General features: G+C 42.8%; 1 protein-coding gene and 1 long non-coding RNA gene across 2 annotated transcripts; one reads left to right on the plus strand and one right to left on the minus strand.

Annotated features, from left to right (window-relative positions):
• Positions 1-14895: 14895 nt before the first annotated feature.
• Positions 14896-17028, minus strand: LOC149751106 (uncharacterized). The gene has a single exon (XM_089927936.1). The coding sequence runs from the start codon at positions 17026-17028 to the stop codon at positions 14896-14898; it is 2133 nt and encodes a 710-aa protein (XP_089784062.1).
• A 1476-nt stretch (positions 17029-18504) lies between these two features.
• LOC149751107 (uncharacterized) lies at positions 18505-19857 on the plus strand. Its single transcript, XR_016398797.1, has 2 exons — positions 18505-18980; positions 19690-19857. It is a non-coding gene; the product is annotated as an uncharacterized LOC149751107 (long non-coding RNA).
• The last annotated feature ends 457 nt before the right edge of the window (positions 19858-20314 follow it).

Raw genomic sequence — 20314 nt, forward strand, 5'->3', positions numbered from 1 at the left:
TTCAGACCCTAATCAGAACCCATTCACAGAATAGGTGGAACCGGTTCACAGTTTAGACCCGGTTCAAAGTCTGGTTCACCATTAAGGCACGGATTTCAAAGCAAGGAAAAACACCCAGGCCGAATAAAGAAGAAGAAGAAGAAGAAGAGAAGAAGAAAGAAGGAAGAAGAAGAAGAAGAAGAAGAAGAAGAAGAAGAAGAAGGGAGGAGGGTGGTTGGTGGTTCCGGTGGGCCCTCGGCGGTCGACCGTGGCCCTCGGCGGCGGCGCTCGGCCAGCCGCCGCCGGCCACTCTGCTGTCACCGGCGGCGGAAGGGAAGAAGAAGAGAAGAAGGAGAAGAAGAAAGGGAGGAAAGAGAGGGAGATCGGGGCTGGGAAGCCCGACCCCCGTTCGCCACCTCCGGCCGAACTCGTTTCGGCCGGATTGACCCCGGCCGGCCACCGTCGGCCGGCCGAATCCCACAAAAAAAATTTCCCAAAAACAGGGAAATAAAGCCGGTTTACATCCCTCATTCTTTTCCCTTTTAAATCTATAAACAGTAGTAAATCAGTGATCTTTCTCACCTCCGGTCGTCGACGAATGGATCTCCGGCGGCATTGGCGGCTCCGGCGGCGGCGGTGGCTCCGGCAAACCTCTCAAGAAAAGGGAAGAAGATGAGGGGAAAACTCAAATTTTTAGAGGGATGGGGAAGGGATGGGGCTCGGATGAGGCTCTCAGAGGAGAGAAAGAGGGAGAGAGAGAAAAGAGGGGGGGGGGAAGCGGGGGTTTCGCTGGCCGTTCGGCCGGCGTGGTCATCGTGGGAAGACCACGATGACCCAACTAAAGTCGGCACTCCTTGCCGACTTCAGTTCGGATCTTCACACTCTAACCAACTAAAAAGAAATTTCGTCTTCGAAATTAAAACATACCTCAATCCGAGAACAAGGCAGGAAACTTCTTTCTCATCTCCTCCTCCAGCTCCCAAGTAGCTTCTCTCTCATTGTGATTGCTCCACTGCACCTTTACATAAGGAATCGTGCGCCTCCTCAAAACTTGGTCCTTCCTATCCACTATACGGATAGGCTGCTCAACATACGAAAGATCTGCGCGGAGCTGCAAAGGTGCCACTTCAATCACATGACTGGGATTAGCAATATACCTCCTCAACATAGAGATATGAAAAACAGAATGAACCCCCGATAAAGCAGGTGGAAGTGCCAGCTTATAAGCAACAGCTCCAACTCTCTCGAGAATCTCGAATGGTCCCACATATCTCGGGCTGAGCTTACCCCGAACTCCAAATCGCATTACCCCTTTAGAAGGGGACACTCTGAGAAAAACATGATCTCCGATTTGGAATTCCAGATCCCGCCTCCTGATATCAGCATAACTCTTCTGTCTGCTTTGAGCTGCCCGAAGTCGTTCTCTGATCAGCTGAACCTTCTCCACTGTCTGCTGAATAATCTCTGGACCCAGAATTTTCCTCTCCCCCACATCATCCCAACAGATAGGTGATCTACACTTCCTACCATACAACGCCTCATAAGGAGCCATCTGAATACTTACCTGGTAGCTATTGTTATAAGCAAACTCTACCAACGACAAATGATGATCCCAAGAACCCTTCATATCAATAGAATAGGCTCTCAGCATATCCTCTAGAATCTGAATGGTCCTCTCGGACTACCCATCTGTCTGTGGATGAAAAGCTGTACTGAAGCTAAGAGTGGTTCCCAAAGCTTTGTGCAAACTGCCCCAGAAATGAGCCACAAATCGGAAGTCTCTGTCAGACACTATAGATACTGGAACTCCATGCAGCCGCACGGTCTGCTCAATGTACAACTCTGCAAATCTCTCTAGTGTCATCCCAGTCTTAAATGCTAGGAAATGTGCTGATTTGGTCAATCTGTCTACAATCACCCAGACTGAATCATTACCTCTGAGGGTACGAGGTAACCCTGACACAAAATCCATAGTAATATGCTCCCACTTCCACTCTGGGATTGGCAGGGGCTGAAGCATACCAGCTGGTCTCTGATGCTCAATCTTAACTTGCTGACAAGTTAAGCATTGAGATACAAACTGGGCAATCTCTCTCTTCATATTGTTCCACCAGAACACAACTTTCAGATCCCTATACATTTTTGTACTACCATGATGCACTGTATATCCCGTACTGTGAGCCTCCTCCATAATTTCCTTCTTCAGACTAGGATCATCTGGAACACAAACTCTGCCAATGAACCTCAATGAGCCATCCTCATGTATATGAAAATCAGGCTGAGATCCAGACTCAACATCTTTCTTGATCTTCTGAAGCCGAGAGTCATCCACTTGCGCTGCCTTAATTCTGTCAATGAGTGTAGGCTGGACTCGCAAGTTTGCCAACTTCAAGGTAGCATCCTGCAGATATACCTCTATTTCTGCCCTCCTCAGATCCTCCAGGATATTTCTCTGAGTAGTAATCAAGGCTGCAACATTTTCTGAAGATTTTCTACTTAGAGCATCTGCTACCACATTTGCCTTCCCAGGGTGATAATGTATAGATAACTCATAATCCTTCAGCAATTCCAGCCACCTTCTCTGTCTCATGTTCAGCTCTTTCTGAGTGAAGAGATATTTCAGACTTTTATGATCAGTGAATACCTGGCAAGTCTCTCCATAAAGATAATATCTCCAGATCTTTAAGGCAAAAACCACAGCTGCAAGCTCAAGATCATGAGTGGGATAATTCTCTTCATAGGGCTTAAGCTATCGGGAGGCATAAGCAATAACCTTCCCATTTTGCATTAACACACAACCCAAACCCTTCTTGGAAGCATCACTGTAAATGGTAAAATCAGTACCGGTAATTGGTAGGGTCAGAATAGGTGCTGATACTAGACGGTGTTTCAATTTCTTGAAGCTCTTCTCACACTGATCCGACCATTCAAACTTCACTCCTTTGCGAGTGAGTCGAGTCAAGGGTCCGGCAATACTAGAGAAGCCCTCCACAAACCTTCTGTAATAACCGGCTAGTCCAAGGAAGCTGCGAATCTCAGACACATTATTCGGTCTGCCCCAATCAACCACAGCTTCAATCTTCTTTGTGTTGCCCAGAGATGGTCACCCAAGAGGGGGGTGAATTGGGTGTTTTAAAACTTTTTGACTAATTAAAACAAAACACACAAGTGTATGTGCAAAGGTAAAACTAAAGTAGCAATCACAGTCAAACGCAAACACACAAAGATTTATAGTGGTTCGGAGCTTCCACTGCTCCTACATCCACTCCCCAAACACCTTTGAAAATTTCCACTATAATCAGCGATTACAGTACGGTAGTTTTGCGAGTTCACTACCCAACTCGTTGTTTTACCCCGGGCTAACAACGAACTCTACAATCCCCCAATTTAACCTAGGCTTGGGACGCCTATCCCTTGTTCCAAGTCCCTTGACTGGAACAAGCACAATAAACAAAGGTTTTACAAAGATTTAAAAGCTCTTAATGAAGCGAATATAACAATGAGAAATAATAAAACCCGGAAGAACCCTTTTAGCCGTTGGAAGCGTAGGTAATGGTGGTTCTTCCGATGTGGATCGCGTTGGCTTGAATGTGAGCTTTGAATGCCGAGTGGGAGTGAGTAGTTGAGCACGAAATCAGATGGGAAAGCTTGAATGCACTTGATTTCTCCTCTTGAAAGCTCTAACTCCCTTGAACCTCTTTTTCTTTCTTCTCTCTTGAATGATCTTGTGTTGGGTTGGTGAGAAGTTGTTGGAAGGCACTTAAAAGCTCCCTTTTATAGCCCAAAAAGCAATAGATCCGTTAGACACAAAAATATGACCGTTTGAAATTCAAATTTACCTGCAAAAGTGTGTCAGTCGCGTTCCAGGCGCTCCGGAGACGTCTCCGCTTCGACGCGAGACGTCTCGGCTGTATAAAATTTCTCTTGACGTTGTTTGGAGTCGACTCGGCACTTTTACGGGGACGACTCTGAAGAAGAACGACTTGAATGCTTGTTCTTCTGTTTTTCTGAGAGAGTCGGCTCGGCACTTTACGGGGACGTCTCGGAATGTTTGCGCTTTTTGCATGGGGACGACTCCGTAGTTGTATCACCGAAAAACACGTCCTCTGGAATTTTCTGAGAGAGTCGACTCCGCGCTCTCTGGGGACGTCTCGGGAAGTCCGCTTTTTACTCGTGGGGACGACTCCGCGTCCTTCGGAGACGACTCGCGCGCATCCCTTGAAATCGGCCTTTCTGCCGCCTCTGAGAGAGTCGACTCCGCAGAGTCAGGAGTCGACTCCGACCCTGCGAGACGCCTCGCCAGGTGCCGGGATGTCTCCAGACGTGCCAATTCTTCCTGTTCATGCCAGAGACGTCTCTGGGACAAACCGGAGACGTCTCGGCTGTCCCTGATCTGTTTTCTTCATCTCAAAAATTTTTCAATAAATCCTTAAAAAATATGGAAACATGCCTAGATATTTCTTACCAATATTTTTAGATAAACACCTGAAATCCTCAAATAAATTGTTAATACACAGGGAATTATACTCTAGTGTTTTGTATTCATCAAAATCCATTAGGGGGTCAACAATCTCCCCCTTTTTGATGATGACAAAACACTGAGTATATGCAAAATTCGAAATTTAAACATATACACAGTATTTGATCAGATGTACAAGTATTGTGTTTTGGTTAGAGCTAGATACAGTGTGCATAATTCAAAATAGTCAACTTTCAGTTCTATCCTTATGCATAAGTATTGATCTTAGTAGCTCTTGAGCAATTTTAGCATATCAACTGAATTTGAATCAAGTTAAGATGTAAATTGATGAAATATTGATGCTGAAAACAATTGAAAGCTAAGTACTTTTTGACTCCCCCTTTCTTTTCCAGAAGGGCAATTGTCTTAAAGCCAATATTCTTCAATTTTATCTTTTCTAATTCAACTTTTAAGTATGAGTGTAAATTTTGTATTTTGCATTCCATATATTTGTTCTAGGTTCTACTTCATATACGCTATATATTGGTTCTACTCCATATACTCCATATATTGATTCTACTCCCCCTTTTTGTCATCAACAATGAAGGGGACAAATTTTCCTTAGGTACCTAAAACACAATTTCTAGTAGAATTCAGCATATTACCATGAATCACTCAAGGATATTCAAGTTATGCTCCCTCTGTCCAAGTTATTTTTATTAATGAATTCAGCATTCATTTCACTCCCCCTTTGTTTTGGAATTCATTTCAGACCTTTTAAAAGTAGTTATCACAAGTTGTGCTCCCCCTGTTTCATATGCGTTGATAAGTTGTGTCAAATTTGAACACTTAAGGTATGTTATGAGATTTTTATGGCACATCACAGAATTACATACACAAAGTTTGATCCCACAGAATTAGAAACATACAAAGTTTCAAAAGGAATTGTATGACATTCATATATCATTGCAATCATTTGAAGTCATTACAAGGTTAAAAAGGAAATCATTACAAGTATTGATTCCTAATACAAAAGAAGTTTCAAATAAGCCTAGGGTTTTACAAAAAGATGAGCCCTAGATGTTTACAAAATGTCCTTCACCAGCGACGTTGCTCAATAGCCCTAGCCGCTGCCTCTATAAATCCATTTATTGAATCCAGTAGAGTTCTAAACTGATCTCCCTGAGATTGATGGAAGGCTGCCACTAGTGCTTCAAACTCAAGACTTGCCCTTTCAATTTTTCCTCTAAGTTGGGCAACCACGGTGCCCACATTGCCTCCAGAGCTCGTCAACTCTTGAAGACCATCTGATATGATCTTCAATTTCTCCTGTAGCTCAATTGATCTTAAAGTTTGGATGGTACCCATATGAACCAATTCTGATGTTGTAGCTTCTACCTGAGCTTTGATTTCCTTCAATTCTTGTAGGAGAGCTTCATGTGAGGTACGGATGGGGGCCAACTCAGCAGAGACTATCGATCTCATCTCTTCCCTCATCTGCTGGCATATCACAGATGCTAGGGTGTGCATCTGCTCATCTGATAAAGTGAATGGCCCACTGACTGGAGGAGGAGGCACTGAGGTGGATGGTCCAACTGAGCTGGAAGGTATATCAGGAAAAGCCATGGGACTATGTGGAGGTGAGAGGTGGTCAGGCTCCTGATGTGGGATCTCGGGCTCTAAGGTTTGGAATTTTCTTTTAGGGACCTTAACCCAAGACCCATCTTTCTTGTGAAACTCCATTCTATGCAATGTGCTCTCATTGTAGTAATCGGTGTTTCGCAAAGATTTTGCCGGCTCATTTTCTGGAATTGGAACCTTGAAATGTTTGAACAGTAGGGTAAAGATTATCCCATATGGTATGCTAAACCTAGAATACCTATGACATGTGGAGATGTAATTCAACATAAGTCTAGGGAGGTTTAGGGGAATCCCTAGCAAGATGTGGTGCATGATGGCTAAATCTCGCTCCGAAACGAAATCGAAGCGACCGGTTTTTGAAAACAAGACCCGGTTAACAATGCTCAAAAGCAATCTCATCTCGACATTGAGGTCTTGGGAGTTAACTACGTCAAGAGGGCCGCAGTCCTCTCTTCCTAGAAGTAGGTTTAGGGCAATCTCCCTTTGGGGATGTGAGGTCGGAGCCTCACCGTATTTAGGAATTTGCAATACGCTAGATAGAATATCCTCATTGATTTCTATCAATGTCCCTCGGACATATCCAGTGTACCCCGAGTCCCCTAAGGCCATATTGCTAAACATTTCTCTAACTAGGCCGGAATAGGTTGAAATATTTAGGGTACATAGGTATTCCCAACCTTGGGCTTGGAGTCTCTCTCCAATAGAGAACCCCTCACTAGCTAAAAATTGGAAATCAATGTACCTACCCGTGGTTACTGTGCGATTTGCACAGGAAAGAGTCACGGTTGGCGGAGCAACCGGAGGAGACGGCGCGGAGGGCTCTTCCCTCCGTTCCTCGTCATCATTTGCTACTCTAGGATGCCTCCCACCCGTTCGCCTAGCTCTCTTAGGTGCCATGGATTGGAAATCTTAGGGAAATGGGAAGATTTTGGTTCGGTTTGTGGTGGAGAGAAAATGGAGGCTAGGGTTTTGTGTTTTCGTTAGGGACGAAAGAGGATAGCTCGGGTCGGCTCGAGCTGTTTCGACCTAATTTAAAAACTTTCGTTCGGTCCCCGAGACGTCTCCGCGACTAATGCGAGACGTCTCGCCGGGGGGACGTCTCTGTGATTTGCCAGAGACGTCTCCGGCACTGAAAAATTTCAGACTGATTTTTATCTTCCCCCAATTTATTTTATTCAACCACAATAATCAACGTGATTTCTTTTGGTGAATATAGAGTGAGTTTGCTTGTGATCCTTCCCTTCAATAATACATCCTACAAAAGTTTTTATAATAATTTTTGAATTCATCAATATTGAAATGAGGAATGTTTGACCAAGTTTCGAATGCCTATGAAATAGGCTCTGAAAATATCTCCATGAAGAGTCCAAGGGAGGGTAACCATCCTCCGGAAAGTCAAACAATTCATCATCTAACTTTGATAGATTCATGTTTTCACTTATTAGATACTAGGTTTGCTATTTGTCACCTTGAAGTGGATTATTAGTTTGAGTAGCAAGACATTGCATCACAAGTTCAATTTATTTGCTAGGATCATACAAGCACAAAGCATTCCTTAAAAAGTTGAACCTATCTTTACTAAGGGGCTTTGTAAAGATATCGGCCAATTGATTTTCAGTACATACATACTCAATCATCACATCATTTTTCAGCACATGATCCCTTATAAAGTGATGCCTAATCTCTATATGTTTTGATTTAGAGTGTTGGACAGGATTTTTTGTTAAATTAATTGCACTTGTATTATCACATCTAATTGGTATGTTGTCCATTTTGATACCGAAATCTTCAAGTTGTTGCTTAATCCAAAGAACTTGGGCACAACAGCTTCCAGCTGCAATGTACTCAGCCTCAGCTGTGGATAAGGCAACTGAATTCTGTTTCTTGCTAAACCAAGAAACCAAATTAGCACCCAAGAATTGACATGTGCCACTTGTGCTTTTTCTGTCGAGTTTGCACCCGGCAAAATCAGCATCGGAATAAGCAATTAAATTTATGTCAGATTGTTTAGAATACCATAAGCCTACATTAGATGTCCCTACTAGATATCTGAAAATTCTTTTAACAGCTTGCAAGTGTGATTCCTTGGGACATGCTTGGTATCTAGCACACATGCAAATACTGAATAATATGTCTGGTCTACTAGCAGTAAGGTAAAATAAAGAGCCTATCATACCTCTATACAATTTGCAGTCTATACTTTTACCTTTTTCATCTTTGTCAAGCTTGCAACTTGAGCCCATGGGTGTGCTGATTTCCTTTGCATCCTTCATCTTGAATTTTTCCAACATTTTCTTGATATATTTGGACTGACTGATGAAGATGCCTTCCTCTGATTGTTTTATTTGTAGCCCGAGGAAGAAGTTGAGCTCACCCATCATGCTCATTTCAAATTCTCCCTGCATAAGCTTGGCAAACTCTTGACAAAGACTATCATTAGTAGCACCAAAAATTATATCATCCACATAAATTTGCACAAGCAATAAGTCATTCCCTTTTCTTTTAATGAAGAGGGTTTTATCTACATTTCCTCTTTTAAATTTATTTTCAATTAGGAAATTACTTAATCTTTCATACCATGCCCTAGGGGCTTGCTTAAGTCCATACAATGCTTTATGCAATTTATAAACATAATCTGGATGTAAGTGGTTTTCAAAACCTGGAGGTTGTCCTACATAAACTTCCTCCATTATATAACCATTTAAAAACGCACTTTTTACATCCATTTGATAGAGTTTGAAATCCATGAAGCATGCGTATGCCAAAAGTAGTCTAATAGCCTCTAACCTAGCAACAAGAGCAAAAGTTTCATCAAAATCTATTCCTTCCTCCTGATTATAGCCTTTGGCAACTAGTCTAGCTTTGTTTCTTATTACTATTCCATCTTCATCTAGTTTATTTCTATATACCCACTTGGTGCCTATAATTGAAACATTAGGGGGTCTTTTCATTAGAGTCCAAACTTGATTTCTTTCATTTGATTTAATTCCTCTTGCATAGCATTTATCCAATTTTCATCCTTTTCGGCTTCCTCTAGTGATTTGGGCTCTATTTGTAAAACGAATGCAAGATAATTACTAGTATTTCTTAGAGAGGATCTTGTCCTTATCCCTTGTGAAGGATCACCAAGGATTAGATCCCTTGGATGACCATGTGCATACCTCCATTCCCTCGGAAGATCTTGATTTCTTGCTTGGGGTTGATCTTCTTCATCTTGCTGAATTGTATCTTCCTTGACTTCATCCTCAAGTTGTTTGTCTCGTATGGAGAACTCCTTCATTCTGTCTTCAAGTATACCTGCATCACTATCTTCTTCTTTTCTAGAAGAATCTCCATTAGCTTCATCAAAAACAACATGAATGGATTCTTCAACAATGAGAGTTCTCTTGTTGAAGACCCTGTATGCTCTACTAGATGAGGAATAACCTAAGAAGATCCCCTCATTTGATTTAGCACTAAATTTACTTAGATTGTCCTTTCCATTGTTTAAAATAAAGCAACGACAACCGAAAACATGAAAATAACATATATTTTGCTTCTTATTTTTCAGCAACTCATAAGGTGTTTTCTTTAAAATAGATCTGACTAATGCACGGTTTAAAATATGACATGCAGTATTTATTGCTTCAGCCCAAAAATATTTTGGTAGATCCGATTCGCACAACATGGTACGAGCCATATCTGCAAGTGTGCGATTCTTCCTTTCTACCACCCCATTTTGTTGGGGTGTCCTAGGGGCCGAGAAATTGTGATTTATACCGTTTTCTTCACAAAATTTTTCAAAGTGCTGATTTTCAAACTCGGTACCATAATCACTCCTAATTGCTTTTAGTTTAAGATTAAGTTCATTCGAAATCCTATTATGAAACTTGATAAAAGCGGGAAAGGACTCATCTTTATGTGTAAGAAATGAAACCCATGTAAAACGTGAAAAATCATCAACAATCACAAGACCAAATTTCTTACCCCCTAGACTAGCAGTTCTAGTAGGTCCAAATAAATCCATGTGAATTAGTTCTAAGGGTTTTGATGTCGAGACTATGTTCTTAGACTTAAAGGAACTTCTTGTTTGTTTCCCTAGTTGACATGCAGCACAGATTTTGTTCTTTTCAAAGTCTATTTTTGGTAATCCTTTGACTAGATCTTTTGTAATCAATTTAGAAATTAAATCCATGCTAGCATGCCCTAACCTACGATGCCATAACCAGCTAGTCTCATTGACTTTGGCATCCATGGCTACAAGACATTGGTTTCGCTCGTTATAGGACTTGACCAAACATCTCACGACACGAGCTGACGACAGCCATGCAGACCCAGCGGGCGAACATGCCGGGCTCCGGCTCCGCGCACCTGCTGACACCTTTCGAAGCACTTTCACGTGTGAACCGAAGTCGTCTTGCGTCACTCGTTCCTTTCTCATTTCAGTGCTCGCCTTTTTTCATCTTCCGTAGTCTTATCGCGGCTGCTGGCACGGAGTTAGCCGGGGCTTCTTCCTCGAGTCCTGTCATGATCGCGCACTCGACGAAAGAGCTTTACAAGTGGCATTGCCCTTCTTCACTCATGCGATATTGCTGGATCGGGCTTTCGCCCATTGTCCAAGATTCCCCACTGCTGCCCCCCGTGAGATTGAAGTCTCGGATCCACTAATACGAGCAGCGCGAGCAGTGGTCATCAAGATCTACCATGTAAACATTTCCACGCCTATGTCCCGTAAGTATGATTTCATTGTCAATTGGACTACTAATTATGCATAGCGAAGATTCAAAAGACACTTTAAAGCCTTTGTCACAAAATTGACTTATACTTAATAAATTATGTTTTAATCCATTAACTAACAATACATTGTCAATAAATGAGGAGGGTGATATGGAGATTTTACCAACGCCAATGATTTGACCTTTAGCATTGTCTCTAAATGTGACTACTCCTCCTTCTTTCGATTTCAAGGTGACGAAAAGGCTCTTGTCACCGGTCATATGCCTTGAGCAACCACTATCAAGATACCACATTCTCTTTTTACTCCCGGCTGCAAGGCATACCTGCAAAATAATCATGTGAAGCTCTTAGGTACCCAAGTTTTCTTGGGTCCTTCTTGGTTAGTGTAATTGGTCCCCTTAGACACCCACACTTTAGTTGTGTTTTTACCTTTTACAAATGTATTCTTGTTAGATTGAATCCTTCTTTGAATGCAAGAATAGGCTTTATGTCCACTTTTCCCACAATGAAAGCATGTAGGTTTTTTAGTTTTGGTATCTTTTGCTTTCACAAAAAAGTTCTTTAGATATTTTTGTTGTTTGCTAGTTTTGTATCCTAATCCGACTTTATTAAAAACAGCTTGTTGATTGGATAGAATAAGATTTAATTTTTCAGAACTAAGTGTAAATTTCTCCACAATTGGTTTGTACTTATGTACCTCATTTTTAAGAACCAAATTTTCTTTAGCCAATTCTTCCTTATCATTTTTAAGGAATTCGACATTTTGCGTAAGTGAGGTATTACTATTGAGTAGGGATTTAACTTTTAGATTTAATTTCTTAATTAGTGTTTTTGCCGTTTCGTTTTCAATGCTAAGCTTTGAATTTTTATTTTCTAGGTCAATAGTGTTAACATTTTCAACGCTCTCCTTCTCAATCAATAGGTTTTTAATGTCATCCTTTAGTTTTTGATTGGAGGCCTTTAATTCTTTATTTTTTGCTCCTAACATACTACAATCACTCATGAGCTCTTGGAAAGCTTCATATAATTCTTCTAAAGTAAAATTTGTGGTTGAGCTTTGACATACCTCATCGTCTTCGAATGCCATGAAGCACAAGTTGGCGGTCTCTTCCTTCTCTTCCTCGGAGGATGATGTGTCACTATCATCCCAAGTTGCTTTCAACGCCTTCTTCTTCTTCTTTCCAAAGTGCTTCTTCTGTTGAGGGCATTCGGAACGGATGTGCCCCGGTCTCTTGCAATCATAACATATGATTGGGTCTCTTTCTTTTTCTTTTTCCTTTTCCCAATCATTTTTCCCTCTAAACTTCTTTCTTGGGAAGGGTTTCTTTCTTCTCATGAATTTCTTGAACTTCCTTACTATTAAGCCCAAGTCCTCATCTTCGCTTTCTTCTTCACTCTCACTACTTTCTTCTTCACAAACACTCGAAGTAGCCTTGAGTGCGATTGTCTTCTTCTTTGGCAAATCTTCTTCATGTTGCTTCATTGTGAGCTCATGCGTCATCAATGAGCCCAATAGTTGTTCAAGTCCCAATGTATTGAGGTCTTTAGCTTCTACGATCGCCGTGACCTTCGCTTCCCATGCTTTTGGCAAGGACCTGAGAATTTTACTCACAAGTTCTGGGTTAGTGTAAGATTTACCCAAATTCTTTAGACCATTTATTATATCAGTGAAACGTGTGAACATGCATGAAATGGTTTCGTTGGGTTCCATCTTAAATAATTCATATTTGTGAACCAGAATGTTCACTTTAGATTCTTTGACTTGATTGGTACCCTCATGGGTAACTTCAAGCCTATCCCATATTTCCTTGGCGGAACTACATGTGGAAACTCTATTAAACTCATTCACATCTAAAGCACAAAATAATGAGTTCATGGCTCTAGCGTTGAGTTGAACCATCCTATTATCATTCTCATCCCAATCCTCTTCAGGTTTGGGAACTTGAATGCCATTAACCATGTGAGATGGTTCGTGTGGTCCCTTGATTATAACCCTCCACAAGGCATAATCTTGTGCTTGAATAAAAATTCTCATTCTAGTCTTTCAATAGGAATAATTTGTCCCATTGAAGAGTGGAGGTCTATTGGTTGCCTGCCCCTCAGCAGGAACATTGTTGAAGGGTGTTGCCATCTAGATCTTTGGCTAAGACGGTTAGGTCTTCAAGAAATACACAGAGCACCCGCTCTGATACCACTTGTTGCCCAGAGATGGTCACCCAAGAGGGGGGTGAATTGGGTGTTTTAAAACTTTTTGACTAATTAAAACAAAACACACAAGTGTATGTGCAAAGGTAAAACTAAAGTAGCAATCACAGTCAAACGCAAACACACAAAGATTTATAGTGGTTCGGAGCTTCCACTGCTCCTACATCCACTCCCCAAACACCTTTGGGAATTTCCACTATAATCAGCGATTACAGTACGGTAGTTTTGTGAGTTCACTACCCAACTCGTTGTTTTACCCCGGGCTAACAACGAACCCTACAATCCCCCAATTTAACCTAGGCTTGGGACGCCTATCCCTTGTTCCAAGTCCCTTGACTGGAACAAGCACAATAAACAAAGGTTTTACAAAGATTTAAAAGCTCTTAATGAAGCGAATATAACAATGAGAAATAATAAAACCCGGAAGAACCCTTTTAGCCGTTGGAAGCGTGGGTAATGGTGGTTCTTCCGATGTGGATCGCGTTGGCTTGAATGTGAGCTTTGAATGCCGAGTGGGAGTGAGTAGTTGAGCACGAAATCAGATGGGAAAGCTTGAATGCACTTGATTTCTCCTCTTGAAAGCTCTAACTCCCTTGAACCTCTTTTTCTTTCTTCTCTCTTGAATGATCTTGTGTTGAGTTGGTGAGAAGTTGTTGGAAGGCACTTAAAAGCTCCCTTTTATAGCCCAAAAAGTAATAGATCCGTTAGACACAAAAATATGACCGTTTGAAATTCAAATTTACCTGCAAAAGTGTGTCAGTCGCGTTCCAGGCGCTCCGGAGACGTCTCCGCTTCGACGCGAGACGTCTCGGCTGTATAAAATTTCTCTTGACGTTGTTTGGAGTCGACTCGGCACTTTTACGGGGACGACTCTGAAGAAGAACGACTTGAATGCTTGTTCTTCTGTTTTTCTGAGAGAGTCGGCTCGGCACTTTACGGGGCGTCTCGGGATGTTTGCGCTTTTTGCATGGGGACGACTCCGCGACGTCGGGGACGACTCCGTAGTTGTATCACCGAAAAACACGTCCTCTGAAATCCCCTGAGAGAGTCGACTCCGCGCTCTCTGGGGACGTCTCGGGAAGTCCGCTTTTTACTCGTGGGGACGACTCCGCGTCCTTCGGAGACGATTCGCGCGCATCCCTTGAAATCGGCCTTTCTGCCGCCTCTGAGAGAGTCGACTCCGCAGAGTCAGGAGTCGACTCCGACCCTGTGAGACGCCTCGCCAGGTGCCGGGGACGTCTCCAGACGTGCCAATTCTTCCTATTCGTGCCAGAGACGTCTCTGGGACAAACCGGAGACGTCTCGGCTGTCCCTGATCTGTTTTCTTCATCTCAAAAATTCTTCAATAAATCCTTGAAAAATATGGGAACATGCCTAGACATTTCTTACCAATATTTTTAGATAAACACCTGAAATCCTCAAATAAATTGTTAATACACAGGGAATTATACTCTAGTATTTTGTATTTATCAAAATCCATTAGGGGGTCAACACTTTGGGTCAACCATAATTCCTTCCTTAGAGATAACATGCCCCAAAAACATCACCCTGTCCAACCAAAATTCACATTTCTTTAATTTACCATACAACTGATTCTGCCTCAGAGTCTCCAAAACAATCTTCAAGTGATGCTCATGCTCTGCCTGACTCTTTGAATATATCAGAATATCATCAATAAATACTATCACAAATTTATCCAGAAAAGGCTTAAACACTCTGTTCATCAGGTCCATAAATGCTGCTGGTGCATTAGTCAAACCAAAAGGCATTACAAGGAACTCATAGTGTCCATACCTGGTACAGAAAGCGGTCTTGGCTATGTCAGACTCCTTTATCCTCAGCTGATGATATCCAGATCGAAGATCAATCTTGAAAAATACTTGAGCACCCTGAAGCTAGTCAAACAAATCATCAATTCGGGGTAGAGGGTACCTATTCTTAATAGTCACTTTATTGATTTCCCGGTAATCAATACACAGTCTCATGCTACCATCTTTCTTCCTTACAAATAATACTGGGGCACCCCAAGGAGAGACGCTAGGTCGAACGAAACCCAGATCCAATAGCTCCTGTAATTGGTCCTTCAGCTCCTTTAGTTCAGCAGGGGCCATTCTATAAGGAGCTTTAGACAAAGGTGCAGTACCAGGGATTATATCAATAGCAAACTCGACATCTCTATCAGGAGGTAAGCTAGGCAGATCATCAGGAAAAACATCAGGGTACTCACTGACTACTGGTATATCCTCAATTCTCTGTTCAGACTGTTCAGAATTTGCAATTGTGGCCATAAAGATGGGAAACTCCTTTCTAAGAGATCTTATGCCCTGCATAGCAGACACTACCCGAGAAGAGACACCCCAGTCATCACCCATAAAACTGAACTCATCAATACCTGGAATCCGGAAGGTCACCCTCTTCAGAAAACAGTCTATGGTAGCGTGGTATGCAGCCAACCAATCCATACCCAAGATTACATCAAAATCATGTAGATTCATAACAATCAAATTTGCTCTCAAATCTCTACCCTCAACTAGTACTGGACAGGAAATGCAGATCTGACTAACTGTCATCGTACCCCCAGCTGGAGTACTAATGCATAATTCCCACTCTAAGGAAGAGTAGTGTAAATCGCACTTATGCACATATGAAGATGAGATAAAAGAATGCGTAGCACCAGAATCAAATAACACATAAGCATAAGTGGAAGATACCAACAGTGTACATGTCACTACAGTGTTGGATGCCTGAGCATCCTGCTGAGTCAACGCATACACTCGTCCTTGGGTACGAGATCCTCCTCCCCTTTGCTGCCTGGGGACAGCTGACTGGGTAGCCTGTACTGGAGTGAAGGAAGTCTGTCGTTGAGGAGCTACAGAACTCGGTGGCCTCTGCGCAGATCTAGTACGAGGACAACTAGAAATCCTGTGACCCGGCTGACCACACCCGAAACAAACTCCAGAAACAGTCTGAGTCTGAGGGCACTCAGCTATCCGGTGGCCCTGCTGACCACACCTGAAACATGCTCCAATACCAGGCCGTGTCTGACGACACTCAACAGCTCTATGTCCAGTCTGGCCACACCTGAAGCACACTCCTGATATCCCCCTGCGATCCAGTACAGTCCTCCCATATGGAACTCGCTGCCCTGCTCCTGGACGGAACTGCATAGGTCGGCGCAGATGCCGCTCACTGTCAGAATCAAAGTCCCTGGTCCTCTTCGACTTCCCTTTCTGAGCATCCTGTGTCTCCTTCCAGATGATCTCCATATTTTTAGCTCTGTCAACTAGGTCATCATAATCAGTCGAGTGAACAGCAGCTAAACCCTGACGCAGGCGAGGCCTCAGTCCTTCCTCAAATCTACTCATCCTAGATTTAGGGTCTTGGACAAGAGATGGTGCAAAACGGGACAACCGATCAAACTCAGCCTCATAGTCCTCCACAGTCATACTCCCCTGAGAGAGGCTCAGAAACTCCCTCTCCAGCTCCCTGATACGACTGGAAGGGAAATACTTGGAGTAGAAGGCCATGCGGAATTCCGGCCACGTCACAGATCCTGCATCCTGCATCATGGTCCTCTCCACAGACTCCCACCAATGATGAGCCCGGTCCTGAAGCTTATAGGTAGCAAATCTGATCTTTTCCTCCTCAGTACAACCCATGGCCCTGAAGGCCTTCTCCATCTCATCTATCCAACATTCGGCCTCTTGGGGATCGGTAGTTCCCTTGAAGGCCGGAGGAGCCAACTTCCTGAACTCTGCTATACTCCTCCCCTGATTTGAAGAACTAGCAGAGGGAAATAGCTGCTGTGGTCCCCTCTGCTGTCGAACTAACCCAACCACCTCTCTGATCAGCTCCATCACCTGGGTCGATCCCCCCATCCTGCTCTCCTGGCCATGATCTGGTCCATCCAGTACTGTCTGATCAGTCTCGTCCCCCTGGACTCTCTCAGTCGGATGAGAAGTGGCTGGATCACTCCCGATAGTCTCGATCAGGCGGCGAGGTGCCACACGTGCACGGCGGGGCGGCATGCTGATACATACACAAATAACACAACATCAGGGTTAGATCCATCCACTGTAAAATCTTCTACCCCACTATCATTTCTTCACATGTGTCCCTATATTCCTAAGTTTTTTTTTTTTTTTCGAATAACACATCATTAGTGTTGGATCCACCCACCCATAAGATTTTCTACCCCACTCTCATTTCTTCACATGTGTCCCTATATTCCTAAGTTTTTTTTTTCTTCCGAATAACACATCATTAGTGTTAGATCCACCCACCCATAAGATTTTCTACCCCACTCTCATTTCTTCACATGTGTCCCTATATTCCTAAGGTTTTTTTTTAATTATTATTATTTATTATTATATTTATTATGATTCTGTTTTAATGTCCCTAGTGATCTTTAACCTATGCTCTGATACCAATAAATCTGTCATGCCCCGAACCCGGGGCCCGGGGCGCGAGCAGACGCCGCGCACCTGCAGGGCGGACCCCGCAGGCACGCAAGGCAGATACATCAGATCCAACATCAATAGCTAAATAAAGATAACTTCCAGTTTTCATATCAAATGTCCATATATACATAATTCAAAAGAAAGTCCATATCTACTAGCTAATTACATCATGATCACTCTATCCCATAATCCCCATAATCATATATCATCACCTGCAAAAATGTAAATGGTAGGAGTGAGCTAACAGCTCAGTAGGCAACATCATGCAATAAAGTCATCATATAACATGTCATGATGCATATAAAAAGCAGCTAAAACTCATGAATCCAAAAATTCACACGACAATCCGTGAACCCGGTCCGAGACTCAAAATAACTCAACCGCATGACTACGGCCACATCACCCAGTGGCATGGTTACACCGAAGTGCCAATACTCTCCGAAGAGCCGCTCCACTGAGCCAACGCACCACTGTGCCGCACCCCCTGGTGTCAAACTCACGCTCCACTGAGCCGCTCCGAAGAGCAAAATGCACCCCTGTGCCGCCACTATTCTATCACCGGTGGTCGCGGTGTCGGAACTAGTTCCTCAGTACAAGTCGACAGGGCCAACGTATCATCCCATTGGCGGGGCCTAGACTATAGTCACGCGGATTTTAAAAATCAACAAATCAACTTTCCAACTCAAGTCATGAACAAACTCCCAATAGTAGGGGTGGCAAAATATGACCCGACCCGCCAACCCGACCCGCGTTCGACCCGCCATAAACAGGTTTGGGTTTGGTCTAAACGGGTTCGGGTCGGATACGGGTTTTAAATGTCTGACCCGTTTATTAATTGGGTCAGATACGGGTTTTAAATGTCTGACCCGTGTAACCCGTTTAACCCGTTTAGCTATTGGGCTGATAGACCCGCTTCAGAGTTCAGCCCGTTTTATTTGCATCAGCCCAACGGCCCAACTTCCCGCGTCGGCCCAATTTCAGCGCGACCCGTTTAAGGTTTAAGTTTAACACCGCCCGTGACTTGAGACTTCTCGACTTCGTGAATCGTGAGTTCGTGGCCTTAGGGATTTAGGGTTTGTGCTGCCGTCCGCCGTCGCCTCTCCTCCCGATTCTTCGCCTCCCAAGCTCTCTCCTCCAGACCACCGCCTCCGCCCTCTCCTCCTCCGTGTGGATAAGGTCGGCCTCTCCATCGACGGCCACCGCGGCGGCTCGAGGACCACACTCCACCGTCCGCGACTTCTCCTTAGTTAGGGACTTAGGGTTAGGGTTTGTGCCCCGCCCGAGCTCTATAGTCTATTCCCTCCCTCAGTCTCTCTCGAGTCTCTCCCCTCTCCTCTCCTTCGGATTCTTCGCCTCCCGAGTCCTCTCCTCCGGACCTCCACCTCCGCCCTCTCCTCCCCCGTGCCGACAACTTCGGCCTCCCCATCGACGGTGACCGCGGCGGCTCGACGGGTCTGGGAACCAAGGTTGAATTTCTGCTCGACTGCTCCTAAAGAGGTCGGATCCTCTGCTCTACCGAGGTAAAAATGATCCACCTTTTTTTCTTTCGGCTGGGGTGATCTTTTTTCGGTTCCTCCCTTCTTCTATTCTCTGTGGGGTTTATCCTAGGCTAGCTTCTTCTATTCTCTATGGGGTCTAAAATTTTGGCTCTGTTTTCTTCATTTATTTTTTTATTTTTTTTTTCGTTTACAGTTTGAGTTGTGATTTGCGAATGCTTTTTGGTATAAACAGTCTAGTAGAGTAGTAGTTCTTGTGGAAGATTCTACATAGATTCTGCACAAGAATAATTATTTTTAAGTGGTATTTTTTTGAATGCTGGTAAAACCCCAAGATGCATGCCGTCATGTTATACAAAATACTGTAGCTTTCTTAGAATGAGAGTGTCATTTTTTTGGAAAAATAATAGTAAGATTTATGCTTAAAGCGTTGATCCTCTTAGTAAGACTGTAAGAGGGGCTTTCTTTGGCCTTAAAATCATTGGTTATAATAAGTTCACTGTCTTCATATGTTATGCTTCCTTCTGCTTTAATAACTTGCCTTTTGTTGATTTGTAATTTTGTATACTTCAACACAGGGTGGGATTTACATATTTGAGGATCTAACTGCAGAAGCAAGTATCACTAATGATGTCTATTTAAAGATCACAGACTTTCTAACTGTTATTGCTTAACTTTGATAATAGTTTCTGAAGATTCATATTTTTAACATTATTATTTTGTTTTTTTGCAGTGCATTTACAGTTGTTGGAAAGTAGAAGCAGTTGAATATCTAAGTTTTAGAGATTATATTGATAAATCTGACTCAGCAAAAGTAAATGCATTTACAGTTGTTTCCGTTCTCTTTTCAAATTATTTTCTTTCTAAATTGGTATTCTGATATAATTTTTAAATTATATGATATAGATGGAGTTAGAGAGTGTTTATGATATGGCAAATGAATCGACGCCTTTAGGTTTTAATACAGTTGTACGTGACTCCACACTTGGCAAACGTAAAAGAAAGTTGACCTCTTCTGTTTATCAATATTTTCATATAAATGAAGCAACTGCAAAATGCAAGTGTATAAAATGTGGTGCAGAATATTCATTTGGTGGTAAGGTTGGGACCGGAAATCTAAAACGTCATTTAGAGAATTGCAGAAAGAACCGTGACATAGGACAGATGATCTTATCACAATCTCAAGGGGCCATATCAATGTGTTCTACTAAGTTTAATCCTGACAAATTTCGTGAATTGATAACACTTGCAATTATTAAGCATGATCAGCCATTTCAATTTGTTGAGTATGAAGGCATTAGATCTTGTTTTGCTTATGTTTCTGAGGAGGCCAAGTTAGTATCAAGGAATACTGTAAA

This window comes from Phoenix dactylifera, chromosome 16 (assembly GCF_051530095.1).
Source record: "Phoenix dactylifera cultivar Ajwa chromosome 16, Ajwa_hap1_PhDact_Kaust_v1.1, whole genome shotgun sequence".
NCBI lineage: Eukaryota > Viridiplantae > Streptophyta > Magnoliopsida > Arecales > Arecaceae > Phoenix > Phoenix dactylifera.